Source organism: Cyrtonyx montezumae, unplaced genomic scaffold (assembly GCF_038088225.1).
Source record: "Cyrtonyx montezumae isolate F1298 unplaced genomic scaffold, pur_monq_1.0 scaffold_5, whole genome shotgun sequence".
Taxonomy (NCBI): domain Eukaryota; kingdom Metazoa; phylum Chordata; class Aves; order Galliformes; family Odontophoridae; genus Cyrtonyx; species Cyrtonyx montezumae.
In genome coordinates this window covers 4211342-4239095 of record NW_027072056.1, presented here as the reverse complement: position 1 = coordinate 4239095, position 27754 = coordinate 4211342, and the positions used below count along the sequence as shown (strand labels likewise).

At 44.5% G+C, this 27754-nt stretch overlaps 2 protein-coding genes across 3 annotated transcripts in view; one reads left to right on the top strand and one right to left on the bottom strand.

Moving 5' to 3' along the window:
* The window catches only part of SLCO2A1 (solute carrier organic anion transporter family member 2A1), a 196856-nt gene that overhangs the window by 99202 nt on the left and 69900 nt on the right, over positions 1–27754 (bottom strand). The gene's annotated exons all lie outside the window — the stretch shown is intronic.
* Positions 1092–27615, top strand: PAK2 (p21 (RAC1) activated kinase 2). Of its 2 annotated transcripts, none has more exons than XM_065748438.1 (15): positions 1092–1111; positions 7892–8102; positions 12206–12306; positions 12830–12980; positions 13834–13865; positions 14136–14243; positions 15767–15899; positions 16667–16730; positions 17425–17473; positions 19275–19387; positions 19871–19988; positions 21407–21506; positions 24159–24355; positions 24900–25037; positions 25584–27615. In XM_065748438.1, exons 2-15 carry the CDS (start codon positions 7916–7918, stop codon positions 25668–25670), a joined length of 1578 nt encoding a protein of 525 aa, XP_065604510.1. In that variant the 5' UTR covers positions 1092–1111; positions 7892–7915; the 3' UTR covers positions 25671–27615. The 2 variants fall into 2 exon arrangements, with proteins under 2 accessions (XP_065604510.1, XP_065604509.1); XM_065748437.1 differs by lacking the exon at positions 1092–1111 and adding an exon at positions 6469–6487.

The window sequence follows — 27754 nt, the reverse complement described above, 5'->3', positions numbered from 1 at the left end:
CAGCTGCAGGCTCAGCTCTGGCTTCACCAATAGACCCTTGTTGCAGGGTACTGTGGCAGCCACGAAGTCTAGAAGTGACCTTCCCCAGGCACAGCAGCAGGATGCTGCAGGGGGTGATTCTCCAGTACGAGTTTGGTTGTTGCTGAAATTACCTTATCGATCTGTGCTGCAGAGTACGCTCAGAAAATGGGCTGTGCCCACCCGAGTCATCTGTTTTATGATTGAAAGGTGTGCTCCGGTGCTTTCTGTATTTACAGACCTTGCATTTGATGCTTTTGTCAGTGATGCTGTTTCTGGGCGAGCTTGTGGTCTGTGTGGGTACGGAGAAGCACGATCCTGGGCTGTGGCTGCTCAGCAGGCTGCTCCACACTGCTCCAGCTCCCTGGGTGTCCCCTGCTGTGTGCTGTGGTGGGGAATGGCACTTGGGAAGAGGCAGGATTTCCTGCAGGGCGCTCGGTGCCAGGCCGGCACTGCTTTATAGTGCTGTAAGAAGAGCCAGGGGCTTGGCCCTGGGGCTGTTGAACTGAAGTTCCTACTATCTGCTGGCTGTATGAGTGAGCCTCGGCCAACTGCTGCACGGAAACAAAAGCTCGATTCTTTGTGTGTGCAGGATGCCATCTCTCTCTTTTTTTTTCTTCCCTTTGTCTCTTCCCTTTTTTATTCCTCTCCCTTTAGCTGCCATTCGACAGCCCCATCAGCATGGAGGGAGCGATGGATCCCTGTGGGCTGGATGCTTCTGTTCTTCTCTGTGCTGGTATGCTCTGCACATCCAGTACTTCGGGCTGTTAGAAACCATTTTGCACTCTACCAGAGTAGCTGGTGATCTCTGTGCCACACGTCATTTTTGGGAGCTGTCAGTCCAGGTCCCAGCAGCTGTATAGCTGAGTTGTAGAGGTGCCTCTGCAGGCAATGTACCCTTTATTCAAATAACTTTTGCTCTGGAATGTGCTCTCGTAGTGCCAAGTTTAATTAAGAGAGGATCTCGAGGATGAGATACAGACTTCATTTTTCACTTCTCATAAACTTTCCCTCCTCTCCTTTTTCCCCTTTGATCTTCAGATCTCAGCTCATGAAAATAAAGGCTCCAAAGAAGTCTTCGAGGTAAAGAAATGTGAGTAAGCCCAAGCACCTTGAGTCCCGGATTTGCATGCGCTCTGCTTGCTGCCGGCTGTCTTTGAGTTGAGTCAGGTTTTCGTGTTGGTAGCACAGGGGTAAGGATTTTCCTTGTCGAGGTCTGAACAAGCTTCTCAAACACCTTTGAGGCCGCTGTGTCATTATGCAGTGTTGCACAATGCTCCAAGGCAAACTGTGGCAGTGGGCTGCGTGGAACGGAGCGAGGCCTGAGCTGAGCGGGTAGGCTGAACTCAATCACAGACCAGAGCTGATAGTTCTGAAACCATCTCCCTCCTCCCAGTTTAAAACTTTGGGAGAAAACATTTGTCCTTCCCAAGGCTTCTGCTTATCGTGTGCCTTCAGCTCACTAGGCACGGTGTGATCCTGGCCTGCCAGGCTGGGAGGCTGCCAGAGTTGGAAAAGTGTAGTCTGTTTGGCTTATCTTTATTAGTGGCTGTCTGGAAGCTGTGCTGTCCTGTGCTGAGGGGTGAGGGCAGTGTGTCATGGCATCTCTGCAGGACAGGAGGCCTGCCCCTCAGTGCTCCTGAGAAGATGGGTCAGCTTTTATTTCTGAATCAGTACTCCACTGTGTGTTCAGCGCAGGACTCTGTGCATCTGCAGGGCTGTGCACAGGATGACAGGTTGAATTGCTTTGGTTTGTAGCATACTTAGGCATTGGGTTAGAAGGATGTTGTCTAGGAAGATCTCCCAGAGCCTTAGTGACCCTTTCAGACTGTCTCCTTCACTTGGCAGTTATATGCCAGCTGTTTCTCTCTGGGTTGTGTTTTCCTTCTATTTTTGAGTCAGCAAAAATCAAAAAGGGAGTCAAGCAGTTGGAAGAAGGTAAAATGGAAAGAATTGAGCTGGGTATGTCGTGGAGTGTGTGTCATCTCATCTGATCTGCAGAAGGCTGAGGTTCTCCTGTGTTGTTGGTAGAGTGACATTGCCTCTGTCACGTGCAGCTGTAAGGGAAGTCAGCAGGAAAAGGCTGTTCATAACATTCATGGTTGCCACTCTAGCAGCTGAAAGCAGCAAACTGCTGCTCGTGGTGGTTGACTTTATAGAAATGGCTCTGGTGATGTGTTTGTGCCTTTAGTCACTGCCTGGCAAGGCACTTCGGTGTGTGTCCTTCCATAAACCTTAATGAAGGGTTCACGTTGGACACGCTCAGATTTTTGTGTGTATATATATATGTATCAGCAGCTTTCTCAATTGCATCATCTGAAAGGATATCTTGCTTGCTCGTGCTTGTAATTTAGAAAGGCTTGTGCTTGGCTGGAATATTTCAGATCAGTCTAGTTTCCTCTTCCCTCCTCATATAGGAAAGTTAAATAAAAATAACTGTTAGCTTTCACGGGCGTGCGGTTTGGCATGGACCGAATGCTTATTTTATCTGAGGCCTCTAAAGGTGGAAGGAGGTGTTTGGACAGGTCCTGTGGAGGCTGGCAGAGGTGCAGGGCTCGAGAGCTGCGTGCCGTTAGCACACGTGCATGCGTTGGCATGGAGGGTAGGTGGGACTCATCACCCTGCTGGCTATCAGCACTGCTCGTGGTCTTGCTATTGCACAAGTCCTCTTTCAGCAGGGAGAAGATCTGAGGCTGCATTTGCCAGGCGTGTGAGGAAGTCATTCTTTGTCTGCCACGACTTTTGAGTTGAAACAGAGAGAGAAGGATTTTTCAGTCACCCAAGGTACCCCTGTGCTGCTGCGGAAACTCTTTTAGATCGGACTGAATAAATCTGATGCTGTTGGAAAGCAAAACCATGGAGGAGACGGTCTGAGGTTTGCTGCCTCTGTGGATTTTTCTACAGCAGCAAAATCATCTTGGATGGGTGAGCTGCTGCAAGTGCTGGGGCAGGAAGTGAGCTGTGGCTAAGGTAGCACCATCTGAAAGCACACTTGTCAGAAAGCTGCTTTCAGCTAATCCCTGGGAGGAAGTGAGCTATAATCAGTACTATGTGAGCTAATCACAGGAAATCTATTGCTCAACGGGAGCCTCTGAGGGGGGGGAGGAGGAGAAAAAAAGAATAGGAAAAAAAGAGAGGAGTGTTAGAAAAATACCCATGCAGACATTGCATTCTGCTTTTGTGCTCCAAAAATCTGTTTGGCCCGAGAAAATGGAATATCTGCTGAAAAGACCAGCCCTCTAAACTGCACTGAAGAGCCACACAGTGTGTGTGTCTGTTTTCTGGGAAGATCTGTTCTCTTGTCTGGAATAAAGAAGCATCGAGGCTTGTCTCCTCCAGGAAGGTGTTTTGCTCAGGGATGGCGGTGCTGGGAAGGCTGAAGACAAGATAACAAATTGTGTCAGCGTGCTGGGAATGTCTCTGAACATTTCAGAAGGGATTTTTTGCATTACAAACAAAGAGTGAAGCAAGACTCTCTTAATCTGCCTCATCACACCAGTCTTTTCTTGGAAGTAGTGCAAATGAGTTCTTCTGTTGTGTATATATATATTTTTTACTTTACCATTTTTTTTCACTCACCATCTGCCTTGGAGATTAGTTTGTGGAGCATCTATTCAGCTCTTTTCCTCTGTGCTGGACCTGCCTGTCCTGGATGCTGCTCTGTGTGCGTGACAAGTGCTGCCAGCAGTGCCCTATAAGGCTCTGCAGGAAGAGAGCTGATGGCAGCCACCACCACACCGATCGCTGTAAGGATAACTCATCTTTCTCAGACCTCGTGCCTTGAGCCAGAGAAGATGCCCTTTAGGGGTCAGGCTATTCTTCACTCCTTGTGTCTCTTCTGCTCTTCCCCTCAGACACCTCAGAGTTGTGTTGATTTCAGGTGTTGTGCCTGCAGCCGTGCCCAAGTGCTATGCACTTCTTGCAGCAGCCCAGGTGCTGTCCCTGTAGGGTTCTGCAGCTGCAGCAGCACATCAGGCAGTGATTTCAAAAGCAAAATGGTTACGTTTCTTAATGTGATGCTAGACTGAAATGGGTTCCTTCTGCTTTTTGGTCAGCCCTGCAGAGTAGGCTTCCATTTGATGTTTGTGTTGCTCCTTGATGGTAGATAAATAAGCTGAGTAATTTTCACCTGCTCTAAGTAGAGCTGAGTTCAGTTGGCACCTCTGTGAGCTTCCCGTCAGGCTTTGTGCTTTGCTGGGGTTAGTTGTGGCTTTTGGCTGCTGAGAGTGGCAGCATAAAGTGAGGCTGTGCTGTGGCAGGGGTGGGAATTCACATCTGTCCTATCACACAGCTCCAAGCTCAGTATTGCATTTTCCAAGCATTGGGCCAGTTTATTTTTGCATCACATCCTCAGCATTGAAATACAGATGAAGCTTGGAGGACACTAATATATTAATTTGAACATGCTGCCAACTCCTTATGGATGTTATGGACCCTCCAGATGTTTCTGTCTCCTCCCCCCCCCCCCCCTCCCCCTTCTCAGGGCCTTGCAGTCCTATGCAGTGGGATGAAGCTGAGGCATGGACGCACATGATGTATGTTTAAAAGCTGATCTGCTCAAGTAGAGAGTGCTAGGAAAACAGTGACTGCACAAAAGCAGATAGGAAAGTGCTTGTCTTCAATTTTATTGTATTTCCCTTCAGTCATTCCTCAAACTGGAGAGGAAAAACGTTTGTCCTTTCTTAGAACTTGGAGGAGCTGAAGAGCAGCCCTGGGGCAGAGCATGCTGCCCAGCATGGGAGCCCTCCTGCTGCTTCTCCAGCAGAGGGGAGAGTGCATTTGCTCTTAGCTTCTGCAGTTCGAATTAGGAGGGCAGTGAGGACCACAGAAGATGAGGAGAGAGCATCCTTTGTCTGCTGGGAGTACGTCATATGCTAGAGATACACGCCAAGAATCAGAGCCATGCGGTCGTCAGCTCTGGCCCCGGTGATTATGTTTTGTGGAGTAAGAAGCAGAGCTGCTGGGAGGAAAGGTTTCAGCTCTGTGTCTTTTTTTGTGAGTGTAGTGGGTTGCAGTGGTGTTCTGTGGTGGGAATGAATCTGTCTGAAGTCTGTAGTTAAGTATCGTTTGCAGCCTCACAGCTTGTCTGTGGTTCTATCCATCACTTTCTAGTTCTTGTAATTAAATATAGTGCCACTGCTGACTGTGACAAATGCACAAATCCGTTATTATTAGTAGTAGTATCTTCACTGGCTAAGGTGAATCCGTTTCCACTGATAACATCCTTTTCTCTTTGTTACCTTTACTTGTTTGTTGATGGCACAAGAGTGATTGCCCCTAGCTGGTGCCTTTTTCTATGAGAGAGCAGGAGAGGAGCTTCAGGATGTATTTGCACTCCTCTTTTTATTTCTCTTACCTCTTCCAATCATGGCACATAATGCCAAACCTCTAGAGCCATTTCAGAAGTGCTTTCTGGGCTGTGGAGATTTCCCCTGCATAGTGAAGATGGGGCAAGGATGAAGGAGGACAGCTCCTCTTCAGGCTTTAGTGAAGGATTTTAACTGCAAATGGCAAACACAGTTCCTTAGGCGTGAAGCTGATCCAGAGCATTCTGCCACCCCAGTCTGTTCCATCAGCCCTGGAACTTCTCTGCCTGAGCTTCCCAGCCTGATGGTCCCTGCAGCCCAACTTGGACTTATTTTCTTCTCTCATGCTCCTCAGCTCCATTTCAGGCCGAGTCAAGGAAGCTTCTGAACGCTTTGCACACAAACCAGTCAGTCAGAGTTGCAGCTCGGAGGGTTCAGTACAGGTGCTGCTACTCCAGTGTGTTGAAGTGCCTGATTTTCTTGTGGAATAAATGGATTTGGGGTTTCCACATACTTGCTTCCAACCTGTTCCTTAATGGTTTCTTCTCTTGAACATACAAAGTACAAAGTTATCTTCAGATCAGGAAACTGTGATAGTGAATATGTGCTGAGCTTCTTTGTGCTGCTGGTATCAAAGAAAGGCACACATAGATGGGTTTTACCCCCCTGTACTCCACATGTGACTTCAGAGCTGTGTTGCAGCTGACCCAGACCCTCCCTACTGTACTGTTCTACCTCTGCACCCATAAAAGCTGATTCTAAAGAGCAGGACTCTTCATCTGTGTTTGGTTGTACGTCTCAAATTGGGAGCACATGCTTTTGTGAAAGCAGTGCTTATTGTTAGGAAAGAGATTGGAATTAAAGTCCCTGCGGGTAGGCTGCTCCGTCCTGCTGCTAAATTCCAGGGATCTTTTTTTTCCCCATATTGCAGGGTAGGTACTGGAAAATTGAGAAGATCCTGCAGATAACTTGCAACATCTGAAAGAGCAATCAGTGAGCAAAAATGGAAGACTAGGAAGCACAGTCTGATCTACGGCTGCGTCCCCACCAGCTGAGTCCAGCGTTGCAGGCCGATTTATCAGCCTGTCGTCAGGAAGAGGGCTTGAAGGCAGATTTGTCTAGGTGGATGTTGCACAGCTTTGACAGCTGTTTCCCATCAATCTGTAAGTCCGTGGGGCAACCCGCACACAACCAGCTCTCACTTAGGCCTCCAGGACTTTGATTCATGCTGTTTGTGCCTCTGAAGGTACTTGTACAGAAAGGATGTGCTTTTGTGGGCATTCATGGCGGTAACTCATTTCAATCTCTTTTGAGCTTCACAATATAAAAAAACGTGCTCTGGTGCTGCTTGAATTTGTGCTGCTTGCCTGCTTTCCTTTTCCTCGGTGGGATTTGGCAGTGTTCTTCTATCCAGTGTATAACAGTGAGGAACAACAGCCTGCCTGGTTGCACGCAGCGTGTGGTGCAGTGTTTGAACTTGGTGAGTAAGACGTGGGTAGTGACAGCAGGTTGTACTCACCATCCCAGCCTGGCTCTGAATGGCAGTGGCAGCACTGTGGGAAACAGAGGAGAGGTGTTGACTTCTCTTCCAGCAGGCTGGCTCTTCAGTTGGGCACAGTGAGGGACGAGGGGCTTGTTTATTATTCAGCTCTCACTGAGAGGTGACTTCTGCCTATCTGTGCTGTTTACAGCAGTGAGGCTGCCATTTCCTTGGTGATCAGCAAAAAAAAATGCCCAGTATATCATGGGGAGGGTGGAGAGGCCATTGTAGGTTTCACTGTGAGTGAATGTGGAACACCTCCAGCGGATGCTTTGTTGTGTTAACTCTGGTGGCTGCTTCTTTGTGCTCACTCTCCTGTTAAGAGCTCGGGTAGGGTTATGGTGGTATTGTGTGAGTGTGTATATGCATGTATATTTCTCACAGGTGAAGAAGATGTGGGGCAAAGATTTCTAGCCATGCACATCATTGCTCAGAAGTGGAATACATCCTACTACGTCCTGGATCTGTTCTTTTATTTGGGCTGTATAAATTAGGTAGAGAGGTTCTCAATTCTGCTTGATGTGGACAGTGTGCTACGGCTCTAAACATAAACTATTCCACTTTCCACAAGATAGATGACAAGGAAGAAAACATCTGAAGCCATTAAAGGGGTTTATAACATGAAGCTCTGAGCTACAGCTGCCCTTAAAGAAGTTATACTGGTGTCCTCATGTGCTTTATCACTTGATGTGAACGGATAGCAAACCAGACTAGGGAACTGATGCACATTATAACTGCCTCTTCTTTCCAACTGGATCAGTGTCGTCACTGGAGAAGTCTGACACTGCATCCCACAGGTGCTGCTGCTTGCCCAGTGAAGGGCTGGCCCAGGGTGGGGAGCCAGGAGGGGGAGGAAAGGAGCTCTTCCTTGGGGGGGAAAATGTCAGTGCTGAGCAGTGCAGTAGCACTCACTATGCTCTTCAAAGTTGAATTCATACCTTCTTTCCCTGCTGGCCAACCGAAGAAATGCTCTGATTTCTGACTTGTGTGCTTGCTTCCTATGGTTGAACCAATGTTTCTGTTTCAGAGCTCTCACTAGTCGTTCAGAACCATGTCTGACAACGGAGAACTGGAAGACAAGCCACCAGCTCCTCCTGTGCGGATGAGCAGTGTTATCTTTCCTTTTGGGGGAAAGGACCCATCATCTGCCAACCACTGCTTGAAACCTCTGCCCTCCGTACCAGAAGAGAGAAAACCTAGGAATAAAATCATCTCCATATTCTATGGCACTGAAAAAGGTAAGATGTCTCAATTTTCTACCTCTGTTTCTTTGCTCTTCTTCCAAGGTTTAGTAGTGTGTTAGGTGTTTGAGTCCATAACCTGCACGTGACATTGTGGAATTTCTTTACTGTGGCCTGCCCAAGTGTTAGAGAAAATGCAGGAAGTTTGGCCTGCGTGCTCAGAGAGCTGTTCTGTCCCTTTGCCCTGGGAGGCTTGAAGGTGAAGTGCTCAGAAACTAAACCTGAATGACTCCTTGAGGAAAACCTCAACCTAGTACTTGTCATGTTTGCTGCCTGTTTAAAGGAATGCACTTTCCAGCAGCCCTAATAAATGCTTGCAGTTCCTGCATATCATATTCCTTATCCTTTTGCTACACTGAGCTCAGGTTTTTAGTTTAAACTGAGCATCCATCCATTCTGGAAGTTACTTGGTGTTAATGACCATTAAAGTAATACCTTTGAGGTAGAAAGTGGGAAAGCACAGGGTGTGTGAAGGAGAATAGGGGAAAATGAACTCCTATGGAAGTCGGATCTGTAACTGCACAGAGGGATGTATTTTGTTGTCCTGTCAGTGTTAAGAAAGAGGTTGCCCGTTATTGTCTTGTCATGGGGAAGACCTTGCTGCTCTCAGTGCTTTCCAGATCCGCTCTTGGCTTCCTGTGGCAGGTTGTTACTGATGTGCTAGGTAGGACTGGTTCAGACCTGCTGACACAGGTTTGACTGCTCAAAGAGACTTTGCTCCTGTAGCAGCTCATTCGCTCTGCTTAGAGGGTCCCCCAGGGCTGGTTTTGGTTCTTGCTCTGCTGTCCCTCACCCCAGAAACAAATGGAAGCAGACTTCCTGCACTCAGCAGACAGCTTGCCCCAATCTGGCAGCGGCGCTGCTGGGGGTGGTGGGTGTGTTTTCCTTTTCAGAGGATGGAAAGATTTGTCCAGTGTGGCTTTTGGAAAGCAGAATAATTATTTCACAAGGTCACTTAACTGTGCAGTTACTGACTGTGGCTGCATGATGGCAATGGAGGTGGTGATCTTTTTATCTGGTATGGGTGAAAGCCTTAAAGAGGTAAGTGTATAAAGAAAATGTGAGAAGCTAGTGCAGGTTGGTAGCAACACCCTGAGAGCGAGACCTTGGGTCTGGGAAGGATGGTGCTCTGAATTAATTGCTCTGAATTAGTAATACTGAATGAGATTTGGTCGTGTTGTGAAATGAACCACTAATGCAAGCGGGCAGAGCGTGTCTGGAGAGCTTTGTGATGTGTCACAGTGCCTTCACCTCTCCTCAGACACTTCCTCTTTCCACCTTGACGATGGGTTCATTCTTTGCTGGAACGGCCAGGAGGGTTGTTGGTTCTACTGTGTGGTGTCATGATGTGGTTGGTGTTGGTTGGTTTGTCCATTGGCATCCCCAAGATGGAAAGGCCTGTTTGAGGAGAAGTTGGCTTTTCATTCTGCTGACTTCTTGGTCAGTAGTTGAGATATATTTGGAGTGTATTCAAGATGGTCTTTCAGACTGACTTTGTATTTGAGCCAGTGCAGAGGTTAACCCAATTACTGCCAGAATATTAAATTCTTCTTTTTGGGAAGAGAGGGCATGCCTTCCCAGAAGATGTACAAGGCTGTTACTGCAGATGGTCAGACGTGGTGCAGGGCTGATGAGGCTGTCTGGCTTTGCTCTGCAGCCTTCTGTCACCGTGATGTTGCAGGGTCACTCCTGGCTGCCTCCATCGAGTCCCCCAGCATGGCTTGTCCCATGGGGTGTGGGCTGGGGGTGGTGGTGTGGGCTGGGGCACTTGCTTCAGGCAGCAGGTTCAGCACAAGCAGGGTTCCTGCCCCAACCCTGAGCTAGTTCTGTGCTGGAACAATCAGCAAAAGGGTTATTTAATCACCTAGTCAGGGAGCTTTTTTTCCCCAGTTCCATTGTTCAGGATAAGTGATGAGATAGTCATCTTTTTTTTTTTTTTTACTTGAGTACTAAATTGCCATGAATTTCCTTGGCCAAGCTTCTGAAGTCAAATGAACCTGCGTGCATTTTTGGAAAGCTCCGTAACAGTCCTCTCAACACAGAAATGTTTATTCTGGAGCAGAACTCAGTGAAGGAGTGCTGCAGGGAATAGCCCATGCCCCGGGATTGTGCACGCAGCGTGCTCACATGGCAGACTCAGCAGAGCCCCATGGTTTCAGCTGTGCTTTGAGGCATGCCAGTGCAGACTCCTGTGCTGCCAGGCTGCTGAGACCCTCCTGCTGGAGCTGGCCACAACACAGGGCTTTGCACAGGGGTCACTTGCACTGAGGTTGGTTTGTGATGCGGGGGGATCAGATCAAATCTTCAGATTTTTCCCCACATTTCAAAGGGCTTGGGCTTCGTGTGGGGAAAATCTGAAGTTCACTTGTTCCTCAGACTGTGTGTTGGCTTTTATTGAAGGGATTCTCTTTTAAACAGAGAGCTGTGCTGCAAACATAATCAGAGGTTTAAAAATAGCATGGCCTCACAGTGGCCTTGTTAACAGAGGCTCACGTACATCTTGCCAAAGCATGGCTCACTGGACTTGCCTCTTGACTGAAGTTTGCTGCTTGCGTTTCTTTAAAGTGCCTCTGATCTTCTGTTCATGTGAGCAGAGCTGTGCTTCGGCTCCTGCCGGGTGAGATGTGTGTTTGTGGGAGGATGGGGTTTATTTGTGCAGCACATTCTGAACCGTGTGAGCACCAACCCGTGTCTCCTAGCTGTCAAGTGCTCCGGAACAGAAATCTTCCTGAGGAATATAGCATTTCTTCCTCTTGTTTTCACATAAACAACTGCAAGAGGTTGGGACGGAGCACGGCATTCCTTGAAGATGTTAAATGAGAACATTTGACAGTCCGTTTGCTTTTTGGCTCCGACCTGTGCAGCCATATTAAAGATATCCTGTTTATAATAGCCATGTCTTTCCACTGCATTGTTCACTCGCGGCAGCCCACATGGCTTTTCATTTGTAAGCATTGTCCTGGGTTCCCGTCCTTCCTTTCCTGCCAGCAAGTGGGGATTTTGGACAGTCCCTGGCTCTGGATGCTGTGACGTATGCTTGCCCCACTGGCTTTTAACCACTGAGTCACTCAGCAAGTCCTGTTCTGTCTGCTCTTTCTCCATAACGACTCTTCATATGGCTTTTCATTCCTTAAAGCGAACCAATTTTTGTTTGTTTCACGAATGCTACAATAAATGAAGCTGATTCAGCTCTGCTCCATGAGCCCATAGGCGTTCCCAGGAGTAAACATGCTGTTTTCTCACTATCAAATGAGGCACGCTCTGCTGCTCTCTGCCAGGGCTCTGCCTTCCAGTGTGAAGCCTCAGGGGTCAGGTCTCCTGCCGAGCACACAGCAGCTCCTCTGCCTGGGGGAAGTGAGCAGGGCTTGGCCTTTGTTTCCTGAAACCTTCCAAGGTTGAACCCTTTAAGTAAAGGGAACTTAATGGTGCCTGACTGGGTTTTGTATTAGAGTTCATCAGAACTGGCAGACAGTTTGCAGGGAGTGGGTATGGGGGGGAAAAAAAGCCCCAAACCAAACCCTGTGCATTATGAAACATCGAAGTGTAGTTGTGTGGGGGTTGGATTTTGCGTATGATCTGGTTCTGCTTCTGGTGTTGGTTAAATTTGCTTTCTTTCTCTTGTTAATTTATTCTTTCCCCTTTTAATTTAAATTACACGGTTGATCTGAGGCTGTAAACTTTTACCTTCATTGAGGAAGGCCTAGTTTGCATTAATTACATTGAGCTGAAGCACTGAGATAACTGAATTTTAGCCGTCATTAGAGTGAACTGAGGTGAAGTTTCTTTCAGTGCCATTCTTAACCTGTGTGAAAATGTCATTTTTTTCCCTTGTAAATGTTCATGTATTCCAGAGCTCCTTGCTCTCTGGGGCTCATAATCTCTGCTGCAAGTGCAGTGATTTGAGTGAGAGCAGTTGGTGATTGTTACATGAAGTCTGTACTCGAAGATATCAAACTTCTGTGTTGCATGCGTGAACACCTCCATCCAGCAAAAAGAATAATGGCTGCATTCATCCCAATGGTTACACTCGGATTCCTTATGTTAAATGAGACAATGGGACTTTAAGTCATTACTCAGCAGGTCTCTCCTTGCATTTTCAGGGAGCAAGAAGAAGGAAAAGGAACGGCCAGAAATCTCCCCACCGTCAGACTTTGAGCATACTATCCACGTTGGCTTTGATGTTGTCACTGGAGAGTTCACTGTAAGTCCCTGAGAAACCAGCTGTGGGTCAGTGCTATAGAGAACATGGTGGTATTTTAGGATGAACAGTTAGCTTCTTTGTTCTTGTGAAATAATTCTGCTGTGTATTTATAAAGCACACGGAGTAATGAGGCTGTGACCTGTTAGTGTTTCTGCAGTGTCAATACCACATCCAGTGCTTTGTGTCACCTGGAAGAGCCTTCCTTAGGAAACACTGTAGGGAGGGAAAGCTCCTTTAGTTCACTTCCAATGGTTTGTAAGGCTGTTGGGTGCTTCTGTATTACCCATTCCTCATGACAGACTGAATATGCCTGGAAGGTGCAGTGTCAGGAAGGCACTGTGGGCTGGAGCCCCTGTATGCTGGGGATGCTGAGACATCAGGAGGTATTTCAGCTGTGACTCAGTTTGCTTCATCAACTTTAAAAGCCTCTGTCACACCTTTTGGTGTGCTTAAGGCAGTATGTGTTACAGTTTGCTCGGAGGAAAGAAGTTTGTACTGCTTTTGAAATGGCTTTTTATTTCAGGGAATGCCAGAGCAATGGGCTCGGTTGCTACAGACCTCGAATATCACAAAGTTAGAACAGAAGAAAAACCCCCAGGCAGTACTAGATGTGCTGAAATTCTACGACTCCAAAGACACAGCAAAACAGAAATATCTGAGCTTTTCTGCTCCAGGTGAGATGCAAGTATGCACCGGAGGGGGAATTGGGTATTGAGTCTTCCTCTCTGTGAATTGTAAATCAGATTTCAGTGCTGAAAGAGCAAGCTACTTTCCAATAAGGAACAGACATCTGAAGATGGATGTAAAACTTACTGGAAACTGACTTTGTCCAATTAATTTCCTGGTTCAAGAGGAAAGGGAAAGAAATGGAACTGGAACTGCAACCAAAAATAAGCACAGTTCATTAAGAAGCTTGAGGATCTGTGGCTGGTCAGCTGGTTTCGTAGTGGAGAACTTGCTTCTCCAGTGTGTGATTGAACTGTGTACCTCGATGCTTTTTATCTATGAATTGCCTGTTCTTTTACCCACATGATGACACCAGAGTTGCAAATAAGTCACTGCTGTAGGTCAGGAGCTACATGATGGGATAATGGCTGTCCTACAAATGCACACAGTTCCTTTTGTGCAGTTCCCTTCCAAATGACCTGCAGTCTGAAAATGGCTTAGTAATACAGCTTTGTAATGTCCTCGTCCTTATCTCAAAATACAGCAAATGGAACAGATATATCCATTTAATCATTAATTCACATCTCAGTGAGACAGGGGTGTGTGTGATGGGCAGTACTGAGTTTGGAAAACTGCGTGGGTGAAGTGAAGAATGAGTGGGGAAACAAATAGTCCTGTCATGGAAACTTCCCTCTGCATGGAGTTAGAGTGCAGTACTAGTTTCATTCATATGTTACTGTCAGATTTTGCATTCTGAGAGATGAAGGAATCTGTGAAGTGATCCCTGTTCTTCGCGCAGTTTTACTTTTTATTATTATTTTTTTTCTGAGGATTTTGTCTTTTCCATTTTTTCCTATTTAGAAAAAGATGGTTTCCCTTCAGGAACACCAACGGTGAGTGAGTTTACTTCTCTCTGTGTCTTCTTAAGCACGTAGAATTTCAGGTCGCCTGTATTTGCAGTATCCCAAATCTTTAATCACTTGTGATTGGTTGCTTATACCAGTCAACCTCTACTTTTCTTTTGACATCAGTAAGAATCATCTTATTTTTTACGTGAAAGCAAACAAAAAAGCCCAAAACAAAATACAAGTACTTAACGTTGTGAGGGAAACAATTTTGTTGATATTTGTGTTTTCTTAAACTTTGGGGAAAAAAAAATGTAGACCAATGCCAAAGGTTCAGAGCCATCGACAGCTGTGGCAGATGATGATGATGATGATGAAGAAGCACCTCCTCCTATAATTGCTCCACGGCCAGATCACACAAAATCGGTGAGAAACCATAAGATTTGTGGTGCTAAACTGTATTTCACAGAACTTTCTCTACTTCTGTTTTTTTTTTCCTTTTTTTCTTCTAACAAAGTATTACTTTTGTGATGTGACCTGTTTTAAGCTCCTAGGGAAAAGGGTCTTTTGGTTTAGGTGTGCTAGCTAAGAAAATGCTTAATTTGTGGGCAGAATTTGGATCAGAAATCCTGAAGTTAATGTTGATTAGTTTGTTGGTTTGTGTTGAAGCTATACTGTTATACTTGTCCTGCAATCCAAGATGAAAGGACGTGGCTTTTTAATACTAAAAAAACAAAGCTCACCGAATTTGGGTCTTTGCACAGTACATTGGTACAAGCGTAATGCATTCGACTTGAAGGGGACCTACAAGGAAGCTGTAGAGGGACTGTGTTGGGGAAAATGTAGTGATAGTTCAAGGGGTAATGGCTTTAAGCTAAGATAGGGCAGGTTGAAATGAGACACTAGGAAGAAGTGCTCCCATGTGATCATGGTGAGGCCCTGGTGCTGCTGCACAGAGAGGTGTGGGTGCTCCATCCCTAGAGGTGTCCGGAGCCAGGCTAGATGGGGCCCTGGGCAGCCTGGTCTGCTGGGAGGTGTCCCTGCCCACAGCAGGGGACTGGAGCCAGATGAGCTTCAAGATCCCTTCCAACCCAAACCATTCTGTGTTTTATAATTATTTTTTCTGTAATTTGATTGAGATGTGATAGTCTAATGTAACATACTACCTAAGCCCAAAAAAGTTCTGAATGCTTATTTCACCCACAGAGTCATCAGTATTGCATGGAAAGTTAAATCCTTTAGAAGTTATTTTCACTCCAAGAGCCCAAAGCCGTGAACTATCTGTTCTCATCCATTGATACTGACTCTGCTTCACAGGGACTGCTGTGGCATTTCTAAACTCACACAGTGTGAGAAGACTGCAGCTTGGTATCGCTGCAGTAGTTGTTTGCAGCTGTAAACTTGCATTGTTTTCTGAATGCATGGCTATTGAACAGCTCAAAAGGAAATGGAATAAAGCTCTAAGAAAATCCCCAGGACTGTAGACAACTGGGGAATTCCCAGGCATTCATGCATCTTTTCATGCTGAAGCACAAATCCTTTTTTTTTTTTTTCCTTTTAGGAGTAGTTGTCCTCACTATCCAGTATTGATTTCTGTTCTATGAAAGCTGGAAATTGGCAGCAGTGAAATAAAAGGAGGAGTCCTGTCAACTGTTTAGCTAGCATGGGTTGCAAAGAATTAGCAAGTAAAAAACCCAAAAGATGTCTCTCTGTGGAATTTAATCTCCCAGCATCTGCTCTGTGCAGGAAGCATCTGCCTCTTTCTTTCAGAGGCCAGTAAGGTTGTTAGCATCTTGTCTTACTGGAATGTAATGCCTGATTTCTGCTTCCAAGCTGTTGGTTAAAATGGTGCTTAGAGATCTTTGAAAATTTGTGAATGTTTTCAGCTGAATGTTGGTGATTGTAAATGAGGTGCTCTATTAAGTGGGTCAATTCTCTCCTAAAAACAGATTTATACACGGTCTGTAATTGACCCCATCCCTGCACCAGCTGGTGATGCTTCAGTTGATGGTGGGACAAAGTCAGGTGATAAGCAGAAGAAGAAGACCAAAATGTCAGATGAAGAGATCATGGAAAAACTACGTAGGTGTTCTTATTTCAGATAAGCAAAGGCTTTAGGGCTGCTGGGGCAGAGGTCATTAAGCTTTTTCCCTGGACCCTTATGTCTGTGTAGGCTTGTGTGATTACTTTGCTTGATCAGTATTCTATCAGACAGGGACTGAGGGGAGCTGCCTTCAGAAGTGTTGCTAGTTTCTATGCTTCAGAGCCCTGTTGGGTAAAAAAAAAATGTAAAACTTGTTTTAATTTAAAGTTTGTAATACTGCTATCAGTGCGTATAATATATCCATGATACCTCAAAATATTCTTGTTTCTGTTGTAGCTTGTTCCATAATCTTCTTGAAGATAATTTTTAACCACAGTAATGTTCCTGTGCTTTAGTCAGGAACTGACTGGTTTCTGGAGCAAGCTAACCTAGTGGATTTGTCATAATCTCATGTGGGGTTTTGCTATGTGGAAGACTATTATTAACTTGAGATAATGGGAAATGGCATGATCTGTCTTGTTAAGAGTAAAGCTCAGCAGAGTGATTGTCTGAAGCTGGGCCTTCTGCAATTGGAACCCAACCAGGAGCCTTTGGCTGTTCTATACTATTTGAGCTGATTTACACTTAGAGGTCTCTCAGGCAAGCCAGTCTTGCTAAAGGGGGAACCATGGGATTGATGTGTTTTTTACCATGAGCTGGCAGAAACTGGCTGTGCTACAGTAGTAACCTTTCCAAAACCCATGGCTCTTCTAAGATTTTGTGAGGAAATGTTTTTCTTTCTCTTTTTTTTTTCCCCATCTCTTAGGTACTATTGTGAGCATAGGTGATCCCAAGAAAAAGTACACCAGATACGAAAAAATTGGGCAGGGGTAAGTGTTGTCCCCAACTTGTATGCCCTGAGAGTTGGTTTAAAGGCAGTGTGCCCTGATCTGTCTGCTGCTGCCAGGTAGTCACCCCTTACTGAAGCTCAGCAGGAGTGTTGGTTGTTTAGGCGCTGATGAAAAGATGATGAATGCTTTACAGAGGTGGAAGTTCTCAACTGCAAAAGCGTAGCCCTGTGACATCTCTGTGGGTGCATTTTGTTCTCTCCCATTGAGATGCATTCAGCCATTTTGTAAATGACCACTGGAAGGTTTGCTGTGTACTAAGCTAACAGTGGTACCTTGAATATATACTGCTGTAGTGTTCCTGTGAATTCTTCTGAGCAAAAACTATACTGAACTCTAGCTTATCCAGCTTTCATTCTATGTAGCTGACTCATGCTGTATGCTTTCCAAATGTCTTTCTGTGTTTGTGAAAGGGCTTCCCCTGGAGATAGGTGAAAAGTAATACCTACTGCAGGAAGGGCTTCTCAGCTTTTCTGATTGTAGTTAGTGGCACAAACTGTAGGGCCTTAAGTGAGTTCAGTTTGTCTCCTAAATGAGTGTACTGCTGATGAATTTGCACCAGCTGACTGACCCTTCTGTGATATTGCTATAAAGCTCTTAAAACGCTGCAGGCTGACACGATTTTGTTTGTGATTGTCTGCTCAGCTGCATGTAATGGTTTTGTTTTTCTCCACAGGGCTTCAGGTACAGTTTTCACAGCTATTGATGTGGCAACTGGGCAGGAGGTAAGATTCCCGTGCTCACTGCATTGAAAATACTTTTCCCATAAATAATGTTCTTTGGTAGCTGAAATAATCTGGCTACATTTCTTTCAGTGGCTCCAACATCTGTTATTACCTCCCAGAAGAATGTTTGTCATGGTCATTTGTAACAGTGTGTGCCTTGTTTTGTAGTAATCAGATGATGAAAGCTAAAAATAGAGGTTTTTTTTCTTTCCAGTGTAAAGCAGAGGGAGTGAGATGTTCCAGATATGTGCTTTGGTAACAGTTTATCCTTCAAATACTGAGGGCAGTAGTACCCTAGATTTTCAGAAATAAAATATCTGGTCTTTCAGTACTTCTTCTCTAGTCCTGTTTTGCTAGAGATGATTCAGTATACCTGATCTACGTGGGGATAGCTTGTCCCTGTGCTTTTTGGTTTTAATTAAAATGTCCTCTCCACATTCTGCTCTGTTTTCACTACTTGATGCTTCCAAACCTATCTAGTAAAGATGATGGCATCAATTCAGGTATAATCTCTAGTTCCCCAGGACTGAAATGCTAGGAATTACTTTAGTTTTTCCTTAATCTTCCTTGAAAAGTCTGAAAGGAGTCATTGGTTTTGTCACTGGTACAAAATAGCTCTTTCATCAGTAAGCCACATCTAGCAGTACTGGGGTAGAATATTACATTGTAATAAATGCAGCCCTCTCAATTGTCTTGGTATGTTCTCTTACCATGCTTCCTACATGCTGCAGCACTTTATGCCCTCTCACTGCAGAGTGAAGTTTTGGCCTTAGTTCCTTTCTTAGAGCTTCTCTGTCTTGTTAGGCAGATGGTTTAGGAGTTGGTTGCTTGTGTCCTCTTTCTTCATGTATTAAACTGATGCTGTAGTCTGACTTCCTCAGTGCTTAATATCTTTGGAAGAGAAGGAAGCTGTGAGAGGAGAGTTCTGTCCAGTGGTGAGAAGCTCAGAGAAAGCTTTCACTACTGTTTTCAGCTCCCCAGCAGGGAAAGATGTAGAAAATAAGGAGATAGATTCCTCTTAGAGAAGTCCCTTTCAGTCTTTAGTTGTTTTATGATTCTGTGCCACATGTTCTCTTGTTTTGATACCTTTGGCAATAGGCTATGGACCCTGATGTTTCTTCTTTTCCTACCTTGACTACACCAGTACCTGCATACAGCTTCCTGGCAGATCATTTCAGTTGTCTGGGTTCTCTCTCAGGCTGATGCTTTTACTTGCACTATGAGAGACTGTTTACTCCTTGTCTTGCTCATTCTCACTTCTCTGTTTGATAGTTTGCTATGTCTTGTCCTTCACTTCTGCCTCTGTTGATTTGTTCTATTGATCTTTTCTGTCCATGATGGTTTTTACAGCTCCTTCTGTCTTCCAGCACTCAAACACTAAGCTATTCAGAAGAAGATGGGGAAAAAAAATTGCTTGCCTTGCCTTGGGTAACAGCTCTGAGTAGCTACAAGCATCTGGTCTGCTTTAGGCCCGTTACAGATTTAGGCAACTGTCTTTTTATCTCTTGAAAGTTTCCTTTGCTACCTGTTTTGGCTTTTGCTGGAGTGAAGGTTTTGGATCATTTTAGCTCCTGGAATATGGTGTTGGCTATCAGTATGAGTTGTATGCTAATATAGTTGTATTCTTTCAAGTTGTATGCTAATAAGGAGACAGCTTGCCAGCTGCCAAGCAAGCTGTGCCAAACTCCCTAATTCTGTTATGAGATCTCTCACTTCTCCTAAGCTTCTGCTGTGTTAAGAATGATTGCAAAGTTTTGATACTCAGATTTGAGTGACCACCGTTTCATTTTGTCCTTGTCAGGTTGCTATCAAACAGATAAACCTGCAGAAACAGCCCAAGAAGGAGTTGATTATTAATGAGATCTTGGTAATGAAGGAGCTAAAGAACCCGAACATAGTCAACTTCCTGGACAGGTAATTGAAGACAGCCAGCTGATTCCCTCATTCCTAGGGGGTTTCAGAAGTTTTAATTAGATATTCTAGTTGCAGACCCAGACTTCCTGTTTGTCAGGGTCTTAAAAACAAATAAGGTTATATTTAGACTGTCATCTTTTTAAATTTAATTTTTTAAAGTAATTTGTTATAAGGAATAATCCTAACAATTCAGTACGAAGCCTTCTGTCATGAGCACAGTACTGCATGTAGCTGTGGATCAGTGGTGGACAGGAGTACAGCTGGAAGGCACTGTGATGTAGGGTGTTATCCTGCCCATTTAGAAAGCAGAGGGCTTTTACTGCCAGCATTTACATTTCAAGCTACTCCCAGAGTTCAGCTTTCTTTACATATTGTCTTGGAGTGTTTGTGAATCATTTCCTTGACCAGAAGTCATAGTGCTTGTTTTCAGCTCTCAGCCTCTCTCAGTGGCACATGGGCATGCTTTTCATTCTTTGTTTGCAGTTACCTTGTAGGAGATGAACTGTTTGTGGTGATGGAGTATCTAGCTGGAGGCTCACTAACAGATGTGGTCACAGAGACATGTATGGATGAAGCACAGATTGCTGCTGTTTGCAGAGAGGTGAGTATTGGGTTTGATGAGAGGAGGAATGCAAGCACACACTACTCACTGGGGTTTTATGGTGCACATATGTCACAAGTAATTGCAACAGTTGCTGTTGGATCCATTCAGACAGGAAGAATGCATGGTACTAAGAGCACAATTCGATACTAAAATCAGGGAGATGTGGAAAATTGCATTTGCAGCATGTGACACAGTTGAATGTCAGTTTTAAGCTGGGTGTTTGGGAATGCTGAATGTTGGGGCAAATAAAGATGAACTGGATGCAGACTGTCCCTGTCTTATTTCAGTAACTGTTTTAATTGCACGTTCGGTCTGCTTTATGGGTCTCCTAGGAAAAAAAAAAATCTCCAGAAAATTTTATCTGGAGTAATTTTAAGCCTGATTTTGAGAGTTAAAAATACACGATGTCAGAAAAGTTCTCAGTGATTTCTGATGGAAGTCAGAGTGCCAGCATCTAGCTTGATTTGTTACAGCAAAGGAAACAGTAAGTGTATCATTTGCTGTGCAGAAGAAACTTAGGCTTTTTAAAGACCCACGTGGCTACTTGAACATGACATCTGCTTTTGGTGATTCAGCCAAAGGGAGGGGATGGAACACAAGCTAACGTGTATGGGCAGGTAATGATTTCCTGAGAAACCAGAGCTGGAAGCAGTGGAAGACTATTTACAGTAATCTTTTCTGAGGTAAAAGTTGAATATTGAGCTGTTGTACTTCATGAGAACCCTGCTGCACAGGATGCCAGATAGCTGTCATTCTGTAAATCAGTACTGCTTTGCTAAAGTAAGCAAAGGTACGAGCTACTTGCTGGGAGTTGAGCCATGCCAAGTGGCTAATGCCAGATCTTTTGCTTTCATTAGAAGATAATATCTTACAAATATATATATTTTTGTTCTCAAATTGCAGAAGTAGATTTCATTTTGGTTTATGAAGAAATTTAGTGTGAAAGATTTTAATCTAGAAACGAGCAAAACCAGGGCTGTTCATCATGAAGAGTTTTACAGCTTTCACTTTCTGAGAGGTTACTTTCACCCTGAGAACAAAGCATTCCTTTTGGTGGACTTTCAGACTAAAGGGTTCTCACTTAGTCTCTGACAGTTCAGTTCCTCAATTTATGGGAATGTCATATACCAAAATGAACGTATGCGATCGTGATGTGTTGGATTTCTGGGTTTGATAAGATAGGAGAGAAGCTGTGCTTCAGTTATCTCGGACCTCGAGAGATCTGAAGAGTATTTAATTTATTTATTTATGTATTTATTTAGCCCAAGAGCTTCCTCTGCTGGTTGTTTTAAATAATACCTGGAGCATTTTTGTCTTCCATGCTAGTTATGGGTTAAGCATTGCTTTGAAATTAATGTTGGCATACAGAATCTGTATTTCCGTATGCTGAATTTTTTTTTTCCTCTCCCATCCAGTGCTTGCAAGCACTTGAGTTCCTACATGCCAACCAGGTCATCCACAGAGATATTAAGAGCGACAATGTGCTGCTAGGAATGGATGGATCAGTTAAACTGAGTGAGTACCAGACAATTGTTTCAGTGTTCTGCTTTCGCTTTCCCAATAAACTTTGCATTATTGTGTATATATTGGTAGGAAGAGAGCTGACAGGGAAATATGAGGTGATTTTTTTAATTGGAGATGAATAGTAGAGATTAATTCCTTGTTACAGAGTGTATAACCTGCAGGTAGCTGGTATGGAAGTGCTGAGGGCACTCACGTGTAAGATTTTGAGAGTGTTATTCCAGAAGGGTGTTGAAGCAAGCCTGTTGTCCTATGAGTGTTTGGTAAATGAATTAACTGGCAGCAAGCAGTAATGCAAAGATGTAAATGATTGTGAGAGAAGAGTTGCAGCTAACTGCAGTTACTGTGTTGGTCTTTTCAGATTGTCATTATTTGCCCTTTTTGTTAGAAGGTCACTAACAAGACAACTTGTGTATTATTAACAGCTTATATTGCAGTTCAGTCTTATGCTGCACCTGTGCTGGGTCTCCTTTTCTTGGACTGAAAGTCTAATACCATTTCATTAATAAAATAATGAAATTACAAAAGAAATGACATACTCTTCAGGTAATTGTCATGCGTGCATGAACTTGTGCATAGTAAATGAGTTTCTGGTGTGTATAAACGTGACAGAAAACAAAGACCTACTGAAGAACTACAAGAAGCAGCTGTTGGGAGTGTTGAGAGAGGTGCATTATCTGACTCCTTGGTGTTCAGGAATGCACGCAACATTAAACAACCAAAAACTGAAGGGATGGATTTGAGTAGGAATTTGAAATGCTGTAAAAACGCATCTCAGCAGTATTCCTTACTCAGATGGTTTGCAGCATCATGTTGGTCATGAGATGGAGCACGAAGAAAGATTATGAGCAACCTGGCTCGCTTAGCAGCGTTGTTGGATGCTCTGATCTCCTGTGTAGGAGTTTGTTTGGTTAAAGGAGTTGTGTGTTTGTGAGCAAACAGAATGGATTCAGGAGATGAAGTGAATAGTTAGAGTCGCCTGGGGAAGGCTCAAAAATAAGAGCTGTCAATGCAAAGTGTGATGAAAGGACAGGGCAGCACCCTGTGGGAAGAAGCACTGCCCCAGGGAGACTGGGTGAAGATGAAGGAGAGGGAGACTGGAGAAAACAGGAGTTAGCTCTGGAAACGTGCTGTGTGAAGGGAAGGTACTGTGGTTGTGTTGAGGCTAGCCCTCTGGCTGTGTTTGTAGAGCTTCTATGAGCTGTTTAGGTGGAGGGTGGAAGTTGCACCTACTTCAAGCTCTTCTCTTTGTAAGAATCTGGTTTCTGGTGGCTACAGTGAGAAGAGACACCAGTCTGCCTGCCTGCTGCCTGAGCACGGGAAGGGGTGTCCAGCATTAAGGTGGATGAGGAGATAGCATCTTGTGGAAGGAGAGGCAGCAGCTAGTGGAAACTTCAAAGGCACGTGTCCTGCCCAGAAACGGGGTTGCTGTAAAGCTGTCCTCACTACTAATGCCTGCACTCACTGGCTGAACAGTGATCTACACCTTGCCTGTCTTTCTTATCTTGGCTGGTGGGATGGTGCTGAAGGCCCTGCTGGTAGCAGGACACACACACTGCTGCTGCTTCTCTGGTGTGTTTGTTGAAGTAGGCTGTGTGTTGAGTTTGATGTGGTACCTGCCAATTGGCCTGACTGAAAGAAATGCTGGTGAGGAACTCAGAAGCTTTTGTAGAGTTGTTAGGTTTTTTTTTGCTTTTCTGGGCCACGTTTTGATAATGGGGGTGGGGTAGTTCTTAATTAAACTGTCCTCTTAGTGCAACTTAGCATTTTCAGAACTGTGGCTCTTTTGTTGGTACTGCTTGGCATAACACTTTCAAAATTGATCCAAAATTAAAAACTCTCTCTCTTTCTCTCTCTCTCTCTTAAACTTAGTGTCAATAATAAAGTAAAATCTTCTTCCTGCCTTAGCTGTGTTCTTATTGATGCTTTACATGCCTGGGAAGTGGGAGTGCTGCAGCTGGATAAAGTAACATGATGGAACATGCATTGCTGCTGCACCTGAAGGCTATAGGAATAGGTGACTTTTCTTGTTTTCTTGAGTGTGGTTGTTCTCTTCAAGTAGTTACCTTGTGGAAAGGTTTGCTTGTCCAGGCTCCTTCCGCTGAGTTTCCATGTCTCTGTCAGCTGTAGTACCTGTATTTGGTGGCCAAATTGCTGTGAAACGCTCAACTCAGTAGCTGCAGAAATGAAATCTGTTTAGCAGGGCAGAATCCATGGTTTGCAGATCGACTTTTTTTAGCTCAGGGTGTATATACCACACACAGAAGAGTTGCCTTTGGTGTTCTGTTTCACTTCTTTCCTTTTTTTTTTGGCTGGTACCAGTCTAAGAATACTGAAGGAAGGACTGGGCAAAATACCTGTCTTGTACAGAATAATACTTCCGTCCCTTTTTGTGAGGACAAAAAGCCTTATCTTTTTCCCCACATAAGTCTGCCCTGCTTAAACACCTTAAGGTTTCATGTGTGCTTTTTCCCACGTTATATTTTGTAATATGGAGAATATGGTGGGGTGAAAAAACGTCCCCCCTCCCTCAGAAACCCCTCAAGTGTGGAGAAGTAACTTATGTGTGTAGTAATAGAGAAAACTAAGAAGTCCACTTCCATGGGATGCGCCAATGTAACTTCTTTCAATTCTGTTATCCTGCAGCCGACTTTGGTTTCTGTGCTCAGATCACCCCAGAGCAGAGCAAGCGCAGCACTATGGTTGGAACTCCTTACTGGATGGCTCCTGAAGTGGTCACACGGAAAGCCTATGGCCCTAAAGTGGACATCTGGTCTCTAGGCATCATGGCTATTGAGATGGTGGAAGGAGAACCCCCATACCTCAATGAAAACCCCCTGAGGGTAAGGAATGCAGATGTTCATGAGTGTTCTCCAGGTGGATCTCAGGAGGTTCAGTGTGATTCTTGGTAGCATCTGCCTTAAAGTTAATACCCTAAGACAGAAAGCTTCAGCAGTGCAAGGGAATTGCATGTGAAAGGATGTCAGCTGTCTTGAATTCGCACTCTGTTCAAAATAAGGGCAGATTGTCCCTTCTTGTAACTAAAACCTTTGACTTTGAATTCAGCCTTCTGCCTTAGTTTAGGAAAGGGAAGTCCATTAGGTTACGATTTGAGCTGCTTTGTCTGTCTGATACTTTCTTTTTTGAGATGTATATATATGAGTAACTGTTGCCAAAAGATTCTGAAGGTTATTTTCCTACTAGCAAGAGTAAATGGCAGCTTTCTTTAAGTGGTTCTTAACGTTTTTCATCTCACTGGGGAGAGGCAAAGTAGACTGCTTTTAGTAGACAAACAACCAGGCCCTTACTCATGTGGGCTGAGGTATTGTCTCTAGGCCAGTCAGTTTAAAGATTTGACCTGGTTGTACAACATTCCTTGTTTTACAGGCCTTATATTTGATAGCAACTAATGGCACACCAGAGCTTCAGAATCCTGAGAAACTGTCCCCAATATTCCGGGATTTCTTAAACCGATGTTTGGAGATGGATGTTGAGAAAAGAGGATCAGCCAAAGAGTTATTACAGGTAAGAGTCAGCTTCCCTCAGAGTCTGAGATACAGAGGCCACTTCTAAGGTAAGCCTGTGTTAAAAGGCACTGCAGACCTGACACACTCTTCTGTTTTGTGTTTTCCCCTGAGGAAAGGGGAAGGGACTTCAGAGGAGAGTAAGTTGGGAGGAATCACAGTCATCAAAGCTTGTACTGAATGTTCTGAAGTCTTTCTGGCAGTAATCTGTGCCATCATTCTGCCACATTATCTAACAGTTGGTGAATTTACTGTAGTGCAGCTTTTGAAGTGAGCAGAATAGGACTGAGAGAAGACATTTGAGCAGGAAACCTCTTACTGGAAAACAGAGATGAGACAGTTTTGGGAAGAGGAGGGATGATTAGCAGGCTATGGGTGCTGTGAACCACTCGATCAGTTCCTCAAGAAGCTCCACACTGATAATTGCACTGCTTTCTTTATCTCAGGATGGAAAGAGCTGTATGAATATGTGCCTTACGCTGGCTTTTTAAACTGCTCTTTTGTTTTGTTTCATTACTAATTTACTGTGTTTCTCTCTTCCTGGCAGCATCCCTTCTTGAAACTGGCCAAACCTCTGTCTAGCTTGACGCCTCTGATCCTGGCAGCCAAAGAAGCAATGAAGAGTAATCGCTAACATTACTGCCCCGGCCTACGTTTGTTTGGTTTATGGTTTCTTTTGTTTTGTTTTTTACAAATCCTTTTAATATATGAAATTGTTACACTTCTGATGGGAGGGAAGAGATTTGTGGGTGGGGTGGGATGGGGGGAACATCTGCAAAAGGGAAGCAACTCTCATCCAGAAGACACCTGACATAAATTGTGGTGAATCTAGTGATCCCTCTCTGGGGTCCAGGAGGAATTAAGGACTGAATTACTGGCTTTTTTTTTTTTCATTTTTAATTTTTATTTTCCTTTTTTTCTTTTTCTTCAGACAGCCCAGAAATGCCACTTAGCATGCCCAGGGTTTTAAGGGCTTTAATGACTTTACTGTAACAACTCCCATTCATTGTACCCTTCTGGGTACTTTCAGTACTTGAATGACTGATTCAAGCTTTCAGAGAGCAGCACTAATTCTACCTGCTGATCTCTTTCGTTCTCCTCTCCCTCCCCTCTACCTATAAATTGCTCTAGTAAGCTCCCAGATGACTAGATTCACAGCAAGCGTGACAAATGTGAAGGTACATCTTGTCCCTTCTTTCTTGTATGGATTATCTGTTACTCAACTGTTTAATTAACAACATGGCTACTTAAGAAATCACAATATCAGATGTACTTTGGTTTTTCAGTATGGAGAGAGGGGGAAGAGAAGTGTTAATGTTTTTCACATGCCTGTGCTCTGTGGACTATTAATTGAAGATGTTGCTACTTCGTAGAAACCTCACGACTGGTCAAGTCTTTGGATGTCAGTTTATGGATATGTAGGTAAGGGTCAGATAGTTTATTTATGATCAAATGATCAGCTATAGTCAGGGCAAGAAAACAATTCCAGCTGTCTTCCTGTGTGCTCTTTTTCCCATTAGACTTGCTGGCCAGAAGCTTAAGGGGTGTTTTGCTTGGTGTGGTGGGTGGTTCAAAAACATGTATCGTATCTGTGCTCTGACTTGGGCTTTGGAAGTTATGCTGGTGCCTTTGACTTATTATTTTACTTTTCCTTTCTTGTATCAAATACATTTTTGTATATGTTGTATTTTTTTCCCCAAGCAAGTAATGCATCAACGTATGGAGTTGTCAGAACTTAAGTATTAGAGCTATTTTTTTTCCAGTTTTGTATGTGCTCTGTTTGTGTTAATGACATCAAAACAAGTCATCAGATCTGAGGACACTGAAGATGCAGGATTTTTCAAACAGAAGATTACAGACACCTGGAAATGCCCAAGTGCTGTTCTGAGAACACGGAGGCTGAGAAGGGAGAACAGTGCCTTCAGACATCCATGGGGCTTATTTAACGGGCTGGTTGGAAGCTGAAGAGACTTGGTGCATCATCACACTGACCCTTTCTCGCTGCAGACTCTGCCAGCCAGAGCGGCTGAAGTCGGACAGTCAATGCAAGAAAAAGTGCCTCCCTCTAAAGGGACAGTGAGAGCCTTCAGCAACTGACTTCTTGGTGTGTTAACGGGGCCAGTGTAAAAGAGCCTGTGCCCCGGGCTTCTTTTAGTGCTACAGTCTATGCATTTCAACTTCCTGAACAGTTTAATGAAGAACTAATTGTAGTTACAATGTGCCAAACGATTCTGTGAATGAATAACCATTACTTTACTGGGATTTTATCTTTTGCAGTGGGCAGGACCTGGGATGGATAGGGTTATTGCTGGGTATTAACAGAGGACCCTGAATAAAGTGGATGCACACCTTTATGAACGTCGCTGGCAGAAGGTTGAAGTCATTTTTAGATCATTTGTACAGCAATAGGAATAATAAAAAAAAAAAAGTCTTGGGGACTGGTAGCCAAGGTAGGGCAGAACTCAGAGCTGAGAGCAGCCAGCCAAAAGTGCTGAGCCTGTGGCTGCTGGTGAGGGAAGGTGAGTGGGACTGCGGTCCCGAAATGTTGGCTGTGGCTCAGCAGCTTCTAGGAGGTGGCTGAGTGCCAACCAGGTGCCTTACTGCACAGGGATCTGCAGTGCCATTGCTCAGTCTGTGTTCTGCTCTTGCCCGGCAGGAACCCAAGTACAGAACTGCACCATCAGAGAACAAAATCTCTCTAGCTGCATGTGAGAGAAT